At 49.6% G+C, this 15,322-nt stretch overlaps 1 protein-coding gene across 3 annotated transcripts in view; it reads left to right on the top strand.

Moving 5' to 3' along the window:
* The window catches only part of SMC2 (structural maintenance of chromosomes 2), a 115,414-nt gene that overhangs the window by 16,099 nt on the left and 83,993 nt on the right, over nucleotides 1-15,322 (top strand). For all 3 annotated transcript variants that reach the window (XM_069302689.1, XM_069302691.1, XM_069302690.1), the window contains exons 8-9: nucleotides 8,599-8,748; nucleotides 9,273-9,462. In XM_069302689.1, coding sequence (XP_069158790.1) covers nucleotides 8,599-8,748; nucleotides 9,273-9,462 — 340 coding nt within the window. The remainder of the gene's footprint in view (nucleotides 1-8,598; nucleotides 8,749-9,272; nucleotides 9,463-15,322) is intronic.

Genomic DNA, 15,322 nt, shown 5'->3' with positions numbered 1-15,322 from the left:
ACCGGGTCAAGCATCCAGAAAGGTAAGCATTCCAAAACAAACCCCTATTCTGGTGAAAATTGCTACCTAAAGCCGAACTAGTGGATAGAACTCCCCAACAGAAAACAAGTAAACTAGTATGATGTCACACGTCACCGCGCCGCTGTCTGCACAGCTCCCCCCCTCCCTGGGAGGGGGAAAGGGGAGCCCCAGATCTCCCACCGGCTATCCACCCATCAGTTCTGAGGCTGGATGTCAAAACACGCGAAAAGCTGCCGACCGGAGGGAGGGAGGGTTGCCGGGGAACCTCCGGGTCTCACCCAGAAAATGGAGTTTCATTACATTCAATGCTGGTTTTCTGGGGGGAGCCTCGTCGCCTTCCCGGAGCTAACTACCTACAGAGGAAGGTCAAAGGGACGGAACTGGGAGGCAGACATCACGCACCCCCCCCCCCCCACGGAAGTGAGACAACCAGCAGCAAATGCCAACCCAAGGCGTCACAGCCCCGAAAGGGCCTGGGAACAACACGAGACAACGAGCAGCAAGGCCCCAGTACGAACACCAAAGATCCGTGCCCAAATAACAGCAAGGACACGCCGCCCAGACGGCAGCAAGAGCAGCAAAGCCACAAACGCCACGGGCATGGGGGAAGAACACAGGCAGGTTAGCCGCAAGAACATGACTGACAACCCGGGACACCGTCACCCGCGAACAGGGAAGAACAGAAACCGGATCAACTCAAAACGCGCCCCGGACACATGTCAAGGCACGCAAATAACAGCAGAGAGGGCCACTATTGAACACCAAACACGACACACCCCCCGGCCCGACCAACCAAGCACCCCTCTGGAACGCAGCAGCCCCATCCCATGCCAGAAAAGATGGAGACTGCTGCCACCAAACCACCAAAACGCTAAAACTGAAGGAGCAGAAAAACCCCAGCGGAGGAGCAAGAAGCCCAGAAACCCGACCTCCAGAGGCAAATGCCAACAGGAAAAAAGTGCCGACGAAAAACAAACCGGAACCGAAGGGGCACCACCAACCGAAGAGAAGACGGAGCACGCTGACCAGAGACCAGGACGGTGTAAGCGGCGCACGAACAGGCCGGAGGTGAAACAACACATGAGACAGCTTACTAATGGTGCAGAAGCAACACGAAGACCGAAAGCAAGCCGAAGCGATTCCGCCAGCGCCGCATGAAAAGAGGTGACAGTACGTAGCAAGACGACGGCCCCCAATCCCCACCAGAAAAACCAAGCCGACGCGAACAACTGCAGCCACCTAAGAAGGGACAGGAGGAAAAGAAAGGACCGCCAAATTACCCCATACTGCCATACAAGAAGAAGTACGCAGGTGGGACACCTACCACGAAGCCACCCGACCACCAACCGGAGGTGAGACCGCGAGGCAGAACGGAAGCAGCCCAGGAAAAGGCGGAGCCGCAGGTAGATCTCGGGCGCGACCACCGAAACCCTGGCAGCACAAGGAAATGGAATGTCGGCCGAACAGAAAGCTCCCCAATGCAAGTAAGCCCACCAGGAGATCAGAAACGACGGGTCTGACGCGAGACATTGCAAGACCCCAAAAAGCCAACTAGCAGGGCAAGCCAGGAAAACCGAAAAAGGCGTAAGGGTTGCCTCCAGAAACAGTACCCAAACCAAGGGGTACGAGCAACTGAAACAAACCAAGACAAATAAGCGCACCATATGATACAGGCTGAAAGAACGCCCAAGAAGCCAAGGAACGCACGCAGAACACCCCTGCGGCAGAGGAGGAAACAAAGGGAACGCACAAGGAAGGGAAGTGATAGAAACCGACCCCCCCCCTCCCCCACAGCAGCAAGTGCAGGTAAAACCGACCAGAGGAGATGCCAGGAAAGTGACTGGGGAAAGGCAGGACGAAAGAGCTGAAGAAAAAACCCCAGGAAACAACCAGGGGTGGACAATCGGGCAGGGATAGAAACCCCATGCACACGGGAGGGCCCAGCCAGGGACCCGAAGACCACGAAAAAGAAGCAAACCCCCATTCGCAAACCCTAGGTACAAAACAGCAGCAAAGCGCCACACCATAACCATACACTGGAACAAGGACACGCCACTGTGAAACACGTTACCAATGCACACGTGCAGCAGCAGCAACAGGCACCACCGCAACATGCAACATGTAAATAGCAACTCACTTCTGCAAAGGCAGAGAACGGTGCAGGCAGACCCCAGACAGGGCCAACGGAGACACGACAGAACCCAGCAGGCCCAGGAACCTGCACACCAGGCAACTGACGGCGGAGAAACCTGCTCGATACCTGCTGGATGGGGTTCCAGGAGTTCAATTTACACCCCAAGCCAAGCCCGAGGCTAGGCTAGACATGTGAGAGGGTGGTCCACCAGGCTGCTGCTGGGAGCGGCCCGCAGGCCCACATACCCACCACAACCAGGACGGCCTGGAACCGCTATTCGAAAACAGGCTAGTGTACCTTGGAAGACTACAGAGGTACCGGCAACATGGCGTATGCCCATAGGTAGGATGTGTAACAACTGCAGACCTCTGATGGTTATACAGTGTTCCCCGATTGTGCCTATTGCACCACTGCACTCCACTGGTACTATCCCACAAGTTCTTCCATATAGGCGGGACCCAAGAGCCAGAGCTCAAATCCCACAAGCACAACCAGGAGAGCCCTCCCAGGGGAGTACATAACCAGCACCACAACCCACACACCTCATAACACGAAAGAGGTGGGTCCCCTGAATGACTCGAGCATGGGTTGGACATGCACGTGAATGGGACTGGAAGGGTTGAAAAGGGACAGTCACTGGTGTGCGAACGGTCTCAGTCGTACATAGATATACCTAAAGAAAGACAGGTATATAAACATCCTCGCATCCAGCGCCCGGCCAAAAGACGCCAGACCGCAGAAACTCGCCTGTTGAATGGAGGCACGAGCGTGACACGACCCAACTGCGCCCAGAAGATCCTGGGAGCACCGCCAGGTGAAGAAGCCAGAGCCGGACATGCTGGAGAGCAGGGTAGAGGCGAAGGAGGTAACCCACACTCATGACACAGGGAAAATCTCGGCGTCCACCACACAGCTAGAATCCAGGACACCCCCGGAGTGAAGGGGCACATACCGGAGCAAGGGAGAAGAGCGAAAGGCGAAACACCCGAGAAAAAGGGGCGCAAAACACCAGCACTGAAACACACCGCTCAGACCAAAACAAACTCCACGGCGCATGCGCATGACACGCTGACCGAACCGCACAACCCGCTCTGCGGGAAGGTGCCAACCAGGACTACTGCACTAGAAAAGTAGCCAAAAGAGGAAGCAGTAACAACAAAACCTGCCAACGAAGCGAAGACAGAGAGCCCAAAGGGAACCCAACCGGGCCATGAGCAGCCCAACTGGGCTACAAGTAGCTCAACTGGGCTACAAGTAGCCCAATATGGCAACCCGGACTAGGAGCCGACAGATGTTCCAATAATACGGGAAGTAGCGAAAAACCTTCCCGAACCCTCGAGAACACAGAAGCAAACACCAGTCAGGAAGGCACACAAAAGCACAGTCGCACCCGAGACCAGAAGTCACGTAGAACTCCAAGAACGTGGAAACATGACGAAGACACCGTCCTAAAAAGGGGGGGTAGCATCCACCCACAGGACGGAACCAACCAACTCAAAGGCCAAGGAACTGAGCCCAGGGAGGGGCCGACGCCCAACAACACATACGGCGAGTGGGGAGGAAAAACCCCACTCCGCGTAACCACAAGCTTAGCCTAGAGGGGGAGAAACCCCCCCCCCCACGGGGTCCTACGGGGCCAAGGCCCCCAAGTCAGCCCCTCCCCAGCCACGGGAACCTACACGACAGGCCCCGGGGCCGAGCCGTCCTCCCAAAGCCCCGGCCGTATCAAAAAACCGGGGCAGCCTCGAAAATACTAAGGGAGCGAGCCCACTGGCAGACTCTTACAACACGGCTGGAGGAATAGGCTCAAATTCCCCCGTCACTACCCCGGAAGGGGAATTCCCCGAGACTGCCAGAGTCTCAAAACCATCAAATCCCGCCCCGAACCCACAGACGTAAGGAACCGGATGTAGGCAGGAAGGGGGAGATCCAGGGGAAAGACAGGGGGGCGTGGAAGGAACCTAAGCAACCAGCACCCCCAAGTCCCAACACGAACCAAAACGAGGCAGCCCCGGGGCTCCCGAGAAGCAAACAAACGAGAGCGTTACCACCACCAAGGCTCAAAGCGCAACGCCCCTGCTGTCCGCACCTGCTTAGCACAACTGGGTAACCGAGCCACAACGAGCAACAACCAGGACTCCGGGTCAAAGGTGTCACCAACCCCACAGGCAGCAGACGGAGGCAAAACAGAGTCACCCTGAGACAAGAGGTGAGAGCAACCCTCAAACTCGCTGGAAGCGAGGGGGGACTCTGGGGTCGCATCCATTGGACCCGCGCGCCCCCAGGGGTTTCCCAGGGTCCCGAGCGTTTACTATAAGAGGACTCGCGCTCAGGTAATCCCAGGCAGGGTACTGCTAACCGGCGCCCAAAGCTACCAAACAACTTTCTAAGAGCTGAACCCCCGGGACGTGTGCACTCACAGGGACCTAGCAGGGGGTAACCACCAGAAAAATACTCAGAGCACAAAGGACACAAGGGGCAAGAATGAAGGCAGACCCACCACCAGGTAGAAAAAAAGAAAAAGAAAAGGAAAACCCCGCAAGAGGACAGCGTACCCAAGCAGAACAGAGCCGGCCGCCATGTTAGGTGGAGACAAGCTGCGCAGTACCCTGCGCCCCACCAGTGCAAAACTGCTCCTTACCCTAAGGCGAACGAGGGTGACAGAACACCCGAGCACACAAAGAGCGGCCGAAAACCAAGCAGTAAACGGACTAGCAGGGGCAGAACCCAAGGAACTTGTGGAAGGTGGCCCCAAGCCCCAAGGGCAGTACTTACAGGGCACCTAGGGAAGGGAACCCTAGGCACATGCAGCCCGAGTACTGGAGAATCACTCCCGGTTCACGCACCACCTAGAAGACAGACACCACACTAGGTACAGTGCTGAAACAACTACTGGAGCCGGAGCACACAACCGGTGCCCGTAGCATCAGCCGAAGAACTGATGGGTGGATAGCTGGCGTGGGAGGTCTGGGGCTCCCCCTTTCCCCTCCTGGGGAGGGGGGAGCTGCGCAGACAGCGGCGCGGTGATGTGTGACGTCATACTAGTTTGCTTGTTTTCTGTTGAAGAGTTCTATCCACTAGTTCGGCTTTTAGTAGCAATTTTAACCAGAATAGGGGTGTGTTTTGGAATGCTTACCTTTCTGGATGCTTGACCCGGTCGATGGCAGACATATAATGCTTCCAACCACACAGGGGGTTTCTATAGGCCATTGGTCCCCTTGCCTCTCTGAGGGGGGGCCAGGTTCTGGCCGTGGTCCCCGGTAGGCCCTAGAACTCCATACACATGACCGATGCCAAAGTCTGACATTAGCATATCAGCCTGGTAAAGCTCCGGGGAGCCGACGGGGCTCTGCCCAGAAAACAACTAAAAAATTCCACCTACTTTGGCTGTGGGGACGTGGAGAATGGGGCGTCATGGGCTGGTCGCCCGTGCGTGAAGCTCCCAGAGGCGGTCGTGGGGGCCATTCAAGCACTGCGAGTTGCCACTAATATATTTTCAATTATTTGTTATATGTATTTCCAATGCGGTTTTATTTTATATTTTTTTTATCGTATATGATGTACAGCATATATCTGGACAAGATTTTTTTATCGTATATATCTGGACAAGATAAATGTATGGAGCAACACTTAACAAATGGAATTTAATGTGAATAAATGCCACAGTAATGAGTGTGGAACAGGAGAAAATAGACCACATACAACCTACCAAATATGTGAAAAAGCTTAAAAGAATTGTTATAAAGAAAGAGATCTATGAGGTTATCTTGAGATGATTTCTTGAGATGATATCGGGGCTTTTTTTTTTTTTTTTTTTTTTTTTTTTTTTAGTGTCCCCGCGGCCCGGTCCGCGACCAGGCCTCCACCCCCAGGAAGCAGCCCGTGACAGTTGACTAACACCCAGGTACCTATTTTACTGCTAGGTAACAGGGGCATAGGGTGAAAGAAACTCGGCCCATTGTTTCTCGCCGGCGCCCGGGATCGAACCCGGGACCACAGGATCACAAGTCCAGTGTGCTGTCCGCTCGGCCGACCGGCAACCACCTCAGCTGAGGTGGTTGTAGATAGAAAACTGTCGCCTGAGGACCACATAAGGAACACTGTGCGAGGAGCTTATACTACACTCCATGGGAAACAAGTCAGATGGCATACTGTGTGATAGGGTAACGGGCTGAGAAGCAAGTGTTGACAGTTGTGTGGATAAGAGAGACAGCACATGGGGAAACAAGTGTATTTATCGTATTGCTACTTGTCTTCATGATGACAAATAGGGCTTGGAAAGGTTTAAGTGTTTGAGTGACCTTTCTGTAATCACTCTAGGCTGGAAGTGTCTTTTCTCCAACTTCCTACCACCAGTATGACGCAGCTGGGACACTTGTACAGCTGCTCCCTGCCTTGGTGCAGTATGCCACCCTGCCCTCCCCTGGCTATCATGAGCTTGTACAGCTGCTCCCTGCCTCGGTGCAGTACGTCACCCTGCCCTCCCCTGGCTATCATGAGCTTGTACAGCTGCTCCCTGCCTCGGTGCAGTATGCCACCCTGCCCTCCCCTGGCTATCATGAGCTTGTACAACTGCTCCCTGCCTCGGTGCAGTACGCCACCCTGCCCTCCCCTGGCTATCATGAGCTTGTACAGCTGCTCCCTGCCTCGGTGCAGTACGCCACCCTGCCCTCCCCTGGCTATCATGAGCTTGTACAGCTGCTCCCTGCCTCGGTGCAGTACGCCACCCTGCCCTCCCCTGACTATCATGAGCTTGTACAGCTGCTCCCTGCCTCGGTGCAGTACGTCACCCTGCCCTCCCCTGGCTATCATGAGCTTGTACAGCTGCTCCCTGCCTCGGTGCAGTACGCCACCCTGCCCTCCCCTGACTATCATGAGCTTGTACTGCTGCTCCCTGCCTCGGTGCAGTACGCCACCCTGCCCTCCCCTGGCTATCATGAGCTTGTACAGCTGCTCCCTGCCTCGGTGCAGTATGCCACCCTGCCCTCCCCTGGCTATCATGAGCTTGTACAGCTGCTCCCTGCCTCGGTGCAGTACACCACCCTGCCCTCCCCTGGCTATCATGAGCTTGTACAGCTGCTCCCTGCCTCGGTGCAGTATGCCACCCTGCCCTCCCCTGGCTATCATGAGCTTGTACAGCTGCTCCCTGCCTCGGTGCAGTATGCCACCCTGCCCTCCCCTGGCTATCATGAGCTTGTACAGCTGCTCCCTGCCTCGGTGCAGTATGCCACCCTGCCCTCCCCTGGCTATCATGAGCTTGTACAGCTGCTCCCTGCCTCGGTGCAGTATGCCACCCTGCCCTCCCCTGGCTATCATGAGCTTGTACAGCTGCTCCCTGCCTCGGTGCAGTATGCCACCCTGCCCTCCCCTGGCTATCATGAGCTTGTACAGCTGCTCCCTGCCTCGGTGCAGTATGCCACCCTGCCCTCCCCTGGCTATCATGAGCTTGTACAGCTGCTCCCTGCCTCGGTGCAGTACGTCACCCTGCCCTCCCCTGGCTATCATGAGCTTGTACAGCTGCTCCCTGCCTCGGTGCAGTACGCCACCCTGCCCTCCCCTGGCTATCATGAGCTTGTACAGCTGCTCCCTGCCTCGGTGCAGTACGTCACCCTGCCCTCCCCTGGCTATCATGAGCTTGTACAGCTGCTCCCTGCCTCGGTGCAGTATGCCACCCTGCCCTCCCCTGGCTATCATGAGCTTGTACAGCTGCTCCCTGCCTCGGTGCAGTACGTCACCCTGCCCTCCCCTGGCTATCATGAGCTTGTACACCTGCTCCCTGCCTCGGTGCAGTATGCCACCCTGCCCTCCCCTGGCTATCATGAGCTTGTACAGCTGCTCCCTGCCTCGGTGCTGTACGTCACCCTGCCCTCCCCTGGCTATCATGAGCTTGTACAGCTGCTCCCTGCCTCGGTGCAGTACGTCACCCTGCCCTCCCCTGGCTATCATGAGCTTGTACAGCTGCTCCCTGCCTCGGTGCAGTACGTCACCCTGCCCTCCCCTGGCTATCATGAGCTTGTACAGCTGCTCCCTGCCTCGGTGCAGTATGCCACCCTGCCCTCCCCTGGCTATCATGAGCTTGTACAGCTGCTCCCTGCCTCGGTGCAGTATGCCACCCTGCCCTCCCCTGACTATCATGAGCTTGTACAGCTGCTCCCTGCCTCGGTGCAGTATGCCACCCTGCCCTCCCCTGACTATCATGAGCTTGTACAGCTGCTCCCTGCCTCGGTGCAGTATGCCACCCTGCCCTCCCCTGACTATCATGAGCTTGTACAGCTGCTCCCTGCCTCGGTGCAGTATGCCACCCTGCCCTCCCCTGACTATCATGAGCTTGTACAGCTGCTTCCTGCCTCGGTGCAGTATGCCACCCTGTTGTTAATAGTTGTTAACAAATGCATTGAAGACTAATAACATTTGATTGAAAATATTTTTTTGTTTTTCAACAGGAGACAGGAGGTCATCTGCAAGAACTTGAAAAATCTCTGAAAGAGAAGGAGAAATCAGATGTAAAACTGTCTGCTTCTCTGAAAAATTTGAAAGAAACTTTAAAGGCAGAAGAGAAGAAAAAAGTCCAGCTTGAGAAATCTTTGGCTGATGTAAGTTAACAAATTTATGTTATTACCTAAGTGTAATTACCTAAGTGTAGTTACAGGATGAGAGCTACGCTCGTGGTGTATGTGTAAGTCTTGATATGTGTAAGTAATGCTAGGAGTTGGGGGTGACTTGATACTTCGAAAATTTTCCCGCCACAAGACTAAGGCAGTGCATGATAAGATGAGGGGTCAGGACCAAGTGTAGACAATATAATGGCTGAGACTGGCACAAGCCGTCACAACACATGATGGAGCCAGCAGTAGAGCCACATGACCCGGGCAGATCACTTCATATTGTGTTTGGTTAGATGAGCGATCCCCAGAGGCGTTGTTGTGGTGGCCGAGTTAGTCTCGGCCAGATAAATTGCTCCCCCGCTCTGCTCGTTGGTTATAGGACCATTTTTGTTGAAAATTAAAACTGACACTTTGTTTAATCTTGAATGTCTTTGTATTATTTTGTTTTGTCAGAATAGGAAGCCATTTGTAATCAGGCAAGACTATGTATTATTTTTCTTAAAATTTTTCAGGATATCAAAGCTAAGGAAAATAAACAGAAGGAAAATGATAAACTACAGGGCACATTTGATACAATGCGAGCACAGGACCAGAGAGATCACGATGCCTTGACGGCTGCAGAGAAGAGGCTGCAGGCAATTAGCTCAGGAATGTACTCTGCTGGTGATGGAGAAGATGCAACCCTGCAAGAACAGCTTATTAGTAAGTACAGTGGTCCACAGTGAGGACAAAATTGTTCAGGAAGATGATATATCTGGTCTCGTACTATAATGAGGCCGCAGTTATTGCCATATCTTGAGGTTATCTTGAGATGATTTCGGGGCTTAGCGTCCCCGCGGCCCGGTCATCGACCAGGCCTCCTTTTTGTTACACACCCCCAGGAAGCAGCCTGTAGCAGCTGTCAAACTCCCAGGTACCTGTTTATTGCTAGGTAACAGGGGAATCAGGGTGAAAGAAACATTTTGCCCATTTGTCTCTGTCTTCACTGGGGATCGAACCTGGAACCTCAGGACTACGAATCTGAAGCGCTGTCCACCCAGCTGTCAGGCGCTATTCTTATTGTTCAGATGAGTTAACTGAATCTGGTTAACCTGGTTAACCAGATTCAATTAAGTAGTCAATTGTGGCAAAATAAAGAGCATCCAAGGCAGTTTTCACAAAGCCACAATAACATTTCCAACACTACCAGATCTCAGAACTATGAAGCTTAGACTGTCCATGCCACATCATCAAGGGAATCTCACATTTTCCTCCTAACCTTACCCAGAGAACCAGGATTTGTGACCTTGTTTACATAGTAACGATCCAAAATAGATTTGGAGGCTTGACAGAAGAGGACACTGACAATAGACCAGGTATGGATGTTGACAGAACCCAAGTAACTTTGACATGGACTAGACTCACCCTAGGCCAGGTAAACTACAAGTTATGATGACCAAACCACACACTAGAAAGTGAAGGGACGACAACGTTTCGATCCGTCCTGGACCATTCTCAAGTCGATTGTGCTCTTACAAGCTATGAATTGTACAGTGTCTAGTGATAATCCTCTGATCTCTGCCCTTGTCTATTGAGTCTTAAAAGTCATTGTAGATTCACGTGCTAAAATAATCATCATCGAGTCTTCTGCTCTTATATATTCCAAGTAAGGGAGTCATCCATACCTTTCCCGAGTAGGGTTTTTGGCAATAAAGTAACTGTAAAAGTGGAAATAGACCTTCCACTCAAGTCAGAGGACTTTGTTAACACGCTTAACAAGTGATGATATCAACTTCCCAGGGGCATGTTATTTGAATTATACACAATGATTAATGAGAAAAATACTTTGTTATCCCATCTTTCGATCATTGCTGTCAGAGATAGGTAATACTGCTGTGTAGCATGAATCAAATGGGTTGCGAGTTCAGCTATTATGAAAGGTATAACCATTTTGTTGACAGCCAACTTGACAGCGTTAGTTTTCTAGCTCCTGTCGCAGTAACATACCTGAGAAAACAGCAACTCATTGAAGCAGTGTGGACACGCACACGTATTTAATGTGAATAAATGCCATGTTATGGAATGTGGAATCGGAGAAAATAGACAACACACAACTTACAAATTATGAGGAAAGGAAATAAAGAACGAGATCTAGGGCTGGTATAAAATACCCTCTTGCGGTGGTATTTTGTGTAGCAGGGTGTAACACACAGTGCAACTTCACATGTTTTGCACTGATACTTAGCGTCCCTCCTTTTTCCTGACTTGTAGCAAACACGACACCTTCATGGTTTGTCAGGGAAATGATGGCATGGGTCAAGGTTTTATTGAGATGCTCTGATGAATCAACAATACGTGGGTTTTTCTTAGGAGGACGACTGGTACTAGGAGCCGTCTCGTGTTCCGAGTCAGATGAGGAGTCGTGGCCTTGAGGTGTCGAAGGAAATAGAGGTCGCCTCACATCTGATGGTTCGGGTGTTGCAACATTAGCAGCATCAGAAGTACTTGCATCATAATTTATATCAGGAGCATATGCCATGGTGTTATTTTGGAGAGGCCACTCGTCAGTTTCCCACTTCAACAGGGACCACATTCCTACCTCATGAAACTGGAGCAAGGTCATTTTCCTGGGATCATTGCTGTAGTTCTAGTACAACACAAATGCATTATGGAGAGTCATTTGCAGAAAGTAAAAGGTTATTTTCTTGGTCCACTTGTGACATTTTCATGTGAAATGGTAATATTTTACCATTTGGTCAAAATGATCATCAGTCACATATTGCAGTTGGTTTGTTTACAGTTACTTGTTGCACTGAAGTAGTTCCGTCACGTTTCCGAACTCTTTTCCTTCGTTCAACTTGCTGTGTGTCAGCATTGTGGCAGTTTGGGATTAGTGAGACCATTCGCTTGTCTTTCCACAGGATTATAAATGTATCATCCTTGTGGCGGAATAGGGTTGTATCCAATGCAATTTTACCCTTTGCATGCTGTTACAGATTCTTGGGTGCGCCACGCTGCAATCTGATGGTTCCTCACGCGTAAACCCCATGTTCACGTAGCTTTTCTGTGAGGTTGGCAGAGTTATAGCAGTTATCCATTTACAGATGATAACCCTTGTACATTAGGGGCTCAGTCAAGCCCCCTGACTGTCTCCACTTGTTTTATCAATTCTGGCATACACTTCAAAGTCATATATGTAGCCAGATGTTGATTCAGCAAGCATGTACAGTTTTACTCCATACTTACCAGGCTTATTTGGATTATAAACCTTGAAAGATAATCGGTCATGCCATGACATTGTGCCTTCATCCAAACTCGATTCTTTCTTAGGAATGTAGATTTGTGCAAATTTGCTTGTAAGATATTTCATCACTGTTCGAACTTTTATCAATCTGTCTCTACTGTTCAGGGGAATGGGATTGTTACAGTATTATAAGTATGGAAACACTGGGAAATATGTTGAAACCGTTTCGACGTCATAAAAGTATTGAAGCTATGCACATGCCAGAGCCTGCTTGTTTGCCAGTACATTCTCATCGTTGGGAGTTTTGAAACGCCCATCAACATGCACAGACCCAAATATCTTGCCATTTCCTTTACAGTTACTTCCTCCCACATACTCATTATGTTCGTGGAAGCGTTCTGCATAATTTGTGATGCATACAAGTTCGTTTCATATGTAAAATATTCAATCAACTCTCGAGTCAGAAATAATTGTATAAATTCTAGAGGAGAGGTAGGTGTCAGTATAGTCATGCCTGGTGTTCCAGTGAAACTGTCTACAGGTGGTGGAGTGTTGTCAGTACTCGAGGTAGTGCCAGAATCTTTTTGTTGAGTACGTGCAGCACCCTTTGGAGTAGGAGGCTGTGGACGTGCCTCGCTCTCCTCCTCAGAATCCTCACTCTCCTCACTCGTAGAAACATCATCATCATCTGCTGTCTCTGTATCAAAATTGTCACTATTGAAATCACTTTGCGGTACTTCCTCCTCAATATCTGACTTAATATCGGAGAATGCTTCAACCAAACCAAGGATCTTTGTTGGTGTCAGCCTCACTCGGCTGAACTTCTTGTAAAGCATACTGTAGTTATCTTATCATTTTAGTTGATTCCTTTGCTCCTATCGGCGTGGAACTGCTCTGCTCCATCGTGTAGTGTATATAATGTGTTGAAAAGACACAGAAACAAATATTACTGCCGATAATAGCCGAAATGTGCACAAGTTTGAGACGCGAGAGAAAGGCGTAGTGGTCACAAGCGCGGTCACGTAAACAATAGGCCTACTACATGGGCCAACAACCCAAGATGCCATGAGGACATATGGAAGAAAGCGGGAAGACAATGGCACTCATTTTGAAACCACCCCGAAGTTGATTGGATAAAAATGAAATTTTTTATAAATATTTTAATTTGTGACAAAAGCAAGAATCACTCGCTCGGAATTGGGAGAAAAAATAATGACTCGAGTGGGAGGCACTGGAGTGTGAAAGTGTTAAATTAACACTTTGGCACTCTGGGCGTGCGAGCGCTGCACTACCCCAGGTTGGTTTGGGCATTCACTGTGAGAGCGCAGTAATTCTGAAAAGTGTATACTCTTTTCAACTTTGTCACCTCAATTCTTGTCCTAAGATATTCAATTTGGTATCAATGTGCTTGCAATAGAATTCTCTACAGGACTAAATGCATATAAACTCCAAAAGCCCGGCTTACCACCTGCAGCAAACAGAGAAAGTGAGAGCAAATTACCCAGGAGTATGCGAGAGCAATAAAATGTCTACTCTCTTTTTCACTTTGGTCACCTCAGTTCTCGTTCTAGGTCTTTCATTTTGGTATCAATGTGTTCGCAATAGAATTTCCAACAGGAGTATATGCATATAATGTCAAAAACCGCAGCGCGCTCCACCCGCCGACAAGATGAAAGTGGACCAGAAAGAGAGCGCTGCGCCACCTCAAGGCACCTCTCATTACATTAGAGAGCGCAGTAATACTGAAAAGTGTATACTCTTTTCAACTTTGTCATCTCAATTCTTGTCCTAGGGTTTTCAATTTGGTATCAATGTGTTCACAGTAGAATTCTCTACAGGACTAAATTCATATAAAGCCCAAAAGTCCGGCGAGAAAGTGAGAGCGTGTTACCCGGGAGCGGGCAAGAGCAATAAAATGTGTACTCTCTCTTCACTTTGGACATCTCAATTCTCGTCCTAAGTCTTTCATTTTGGTATCATTGTGTTCGCAGTAGAATTCCCTACAGGAGTATATGCAAATATAAAGTCCAAAAGCCTGGCGTACCACCCACAGTAAACAGAAAGTGGCGGAGCGTTACCCCCGTGAATGCTAATAAAGTGCAATAAAATGGGTATACTCTTTTCAATTTTATTACCTCAATTCTGGCCCTAGGTCTTTCATTTTGGTATCAATGTATTCACAATGAAATTCCCTACAGGAGTATATGCATATAATGTCTAAAACCGCGGCGCGCCCTTCCCGAAGCCGCCACCAACGACGCAATGTTGCGTTGTCACCGGAAGTCTGTCTACTAAACGGACTATGCAATGTTGAGTTGTCCCCGAGTGAAAGTGTTAAATTGTTACTATTGATAATATTTATTGAGCTTTTACTGTGATGTGTGATGGCTGACTTGCTTGTGGTACAGTATTTCCTTCAAGAGGTGATCAAGCAAACTGTTGTAGTCAAGTCTCACCTGTGAACACAGTGCCATTTCCTAGCACCGAACACGGAACATTGTTCCACTTGCGCCAGTGTGTGTGTGTCCCAGAAGGGACTACCACATAGTCCATTATTGTTGCTACACTTGAAATGTCCAGTACTTGTGACCTTAACTTGTAGTGAGACGCACCTGCATAAATGCACAATTACAAAAAATACTGCACCCAACAGAGAATGTTGGACTAGCCTGAGATAAGTGGATGACAAAGGTAAAAGTCAAAAACAAGCAAGAACTTGATAAATGGATAGCATAAAAAAGTACACTGTTAACTGTTAGTTATTACCCAGTGTTAACTGATAGTTATTACCCAGTGTTAAATGTTAGTTATTACCCAGTGTTAACTGTTAGTTATCACCCAGTGTTAACTGATAGTTATTACCCAGTGTTAACTGATAGTTATCACCCAGTGTTAACTGATAGTTATCACCCAGTGTTAACTGTTAGTTATCATCCAGTGTTAACTGATAGTTATCACCCAGTGTTAACTGATAGTTATTACCCAGTGTTAACTGTTAGTTATTACCCAGTGTTAACTGTTAGTTATTACCCAGTGTTAACTGATAGTTATCACCCAGTGTTAACTGATAGTTATCACCCAGTGTTAACTGATAGTTATTACCCAGTGTTAACTGATAGTTATCACCCAGTGTTAACTGATAGTTATCACCCAGTGTTAACTGATAGTTATTACCCAGTGTTAACTGATAGTTATCAGCCAGTGTTAACTGTTAGTTATCAGCCAGTGTTAACTGTTAGTTATCACCCAGTGTTAACTGATAGTTATCACCCAGTGTAAACTGATAGTTATCACCCAGTGTTAACTGATAGTTATTACCCAGTGTTAACTGTTAGTTAT

Source organism: Procambarus clarkii, chromosome 48, assembly GCF_040958095.1.
Source record: "Procambarus clarkii isolate CNS0578487 chromosome 48, FALCON_Pclarkii_2.0, whole genome shotgun sequence".
Lineage (NCBI taxonomy): Eukaryota > Metazoa > Arthropoda > Malacostraca > Decapoda > Cambaridae > Procambarus > Procambarus clarkii.
The sequence above is the reverse complement of the archived record's forward strand: the minus strand, read 5'-3'. Positions and strand labels throughout refer to the sequence as shown.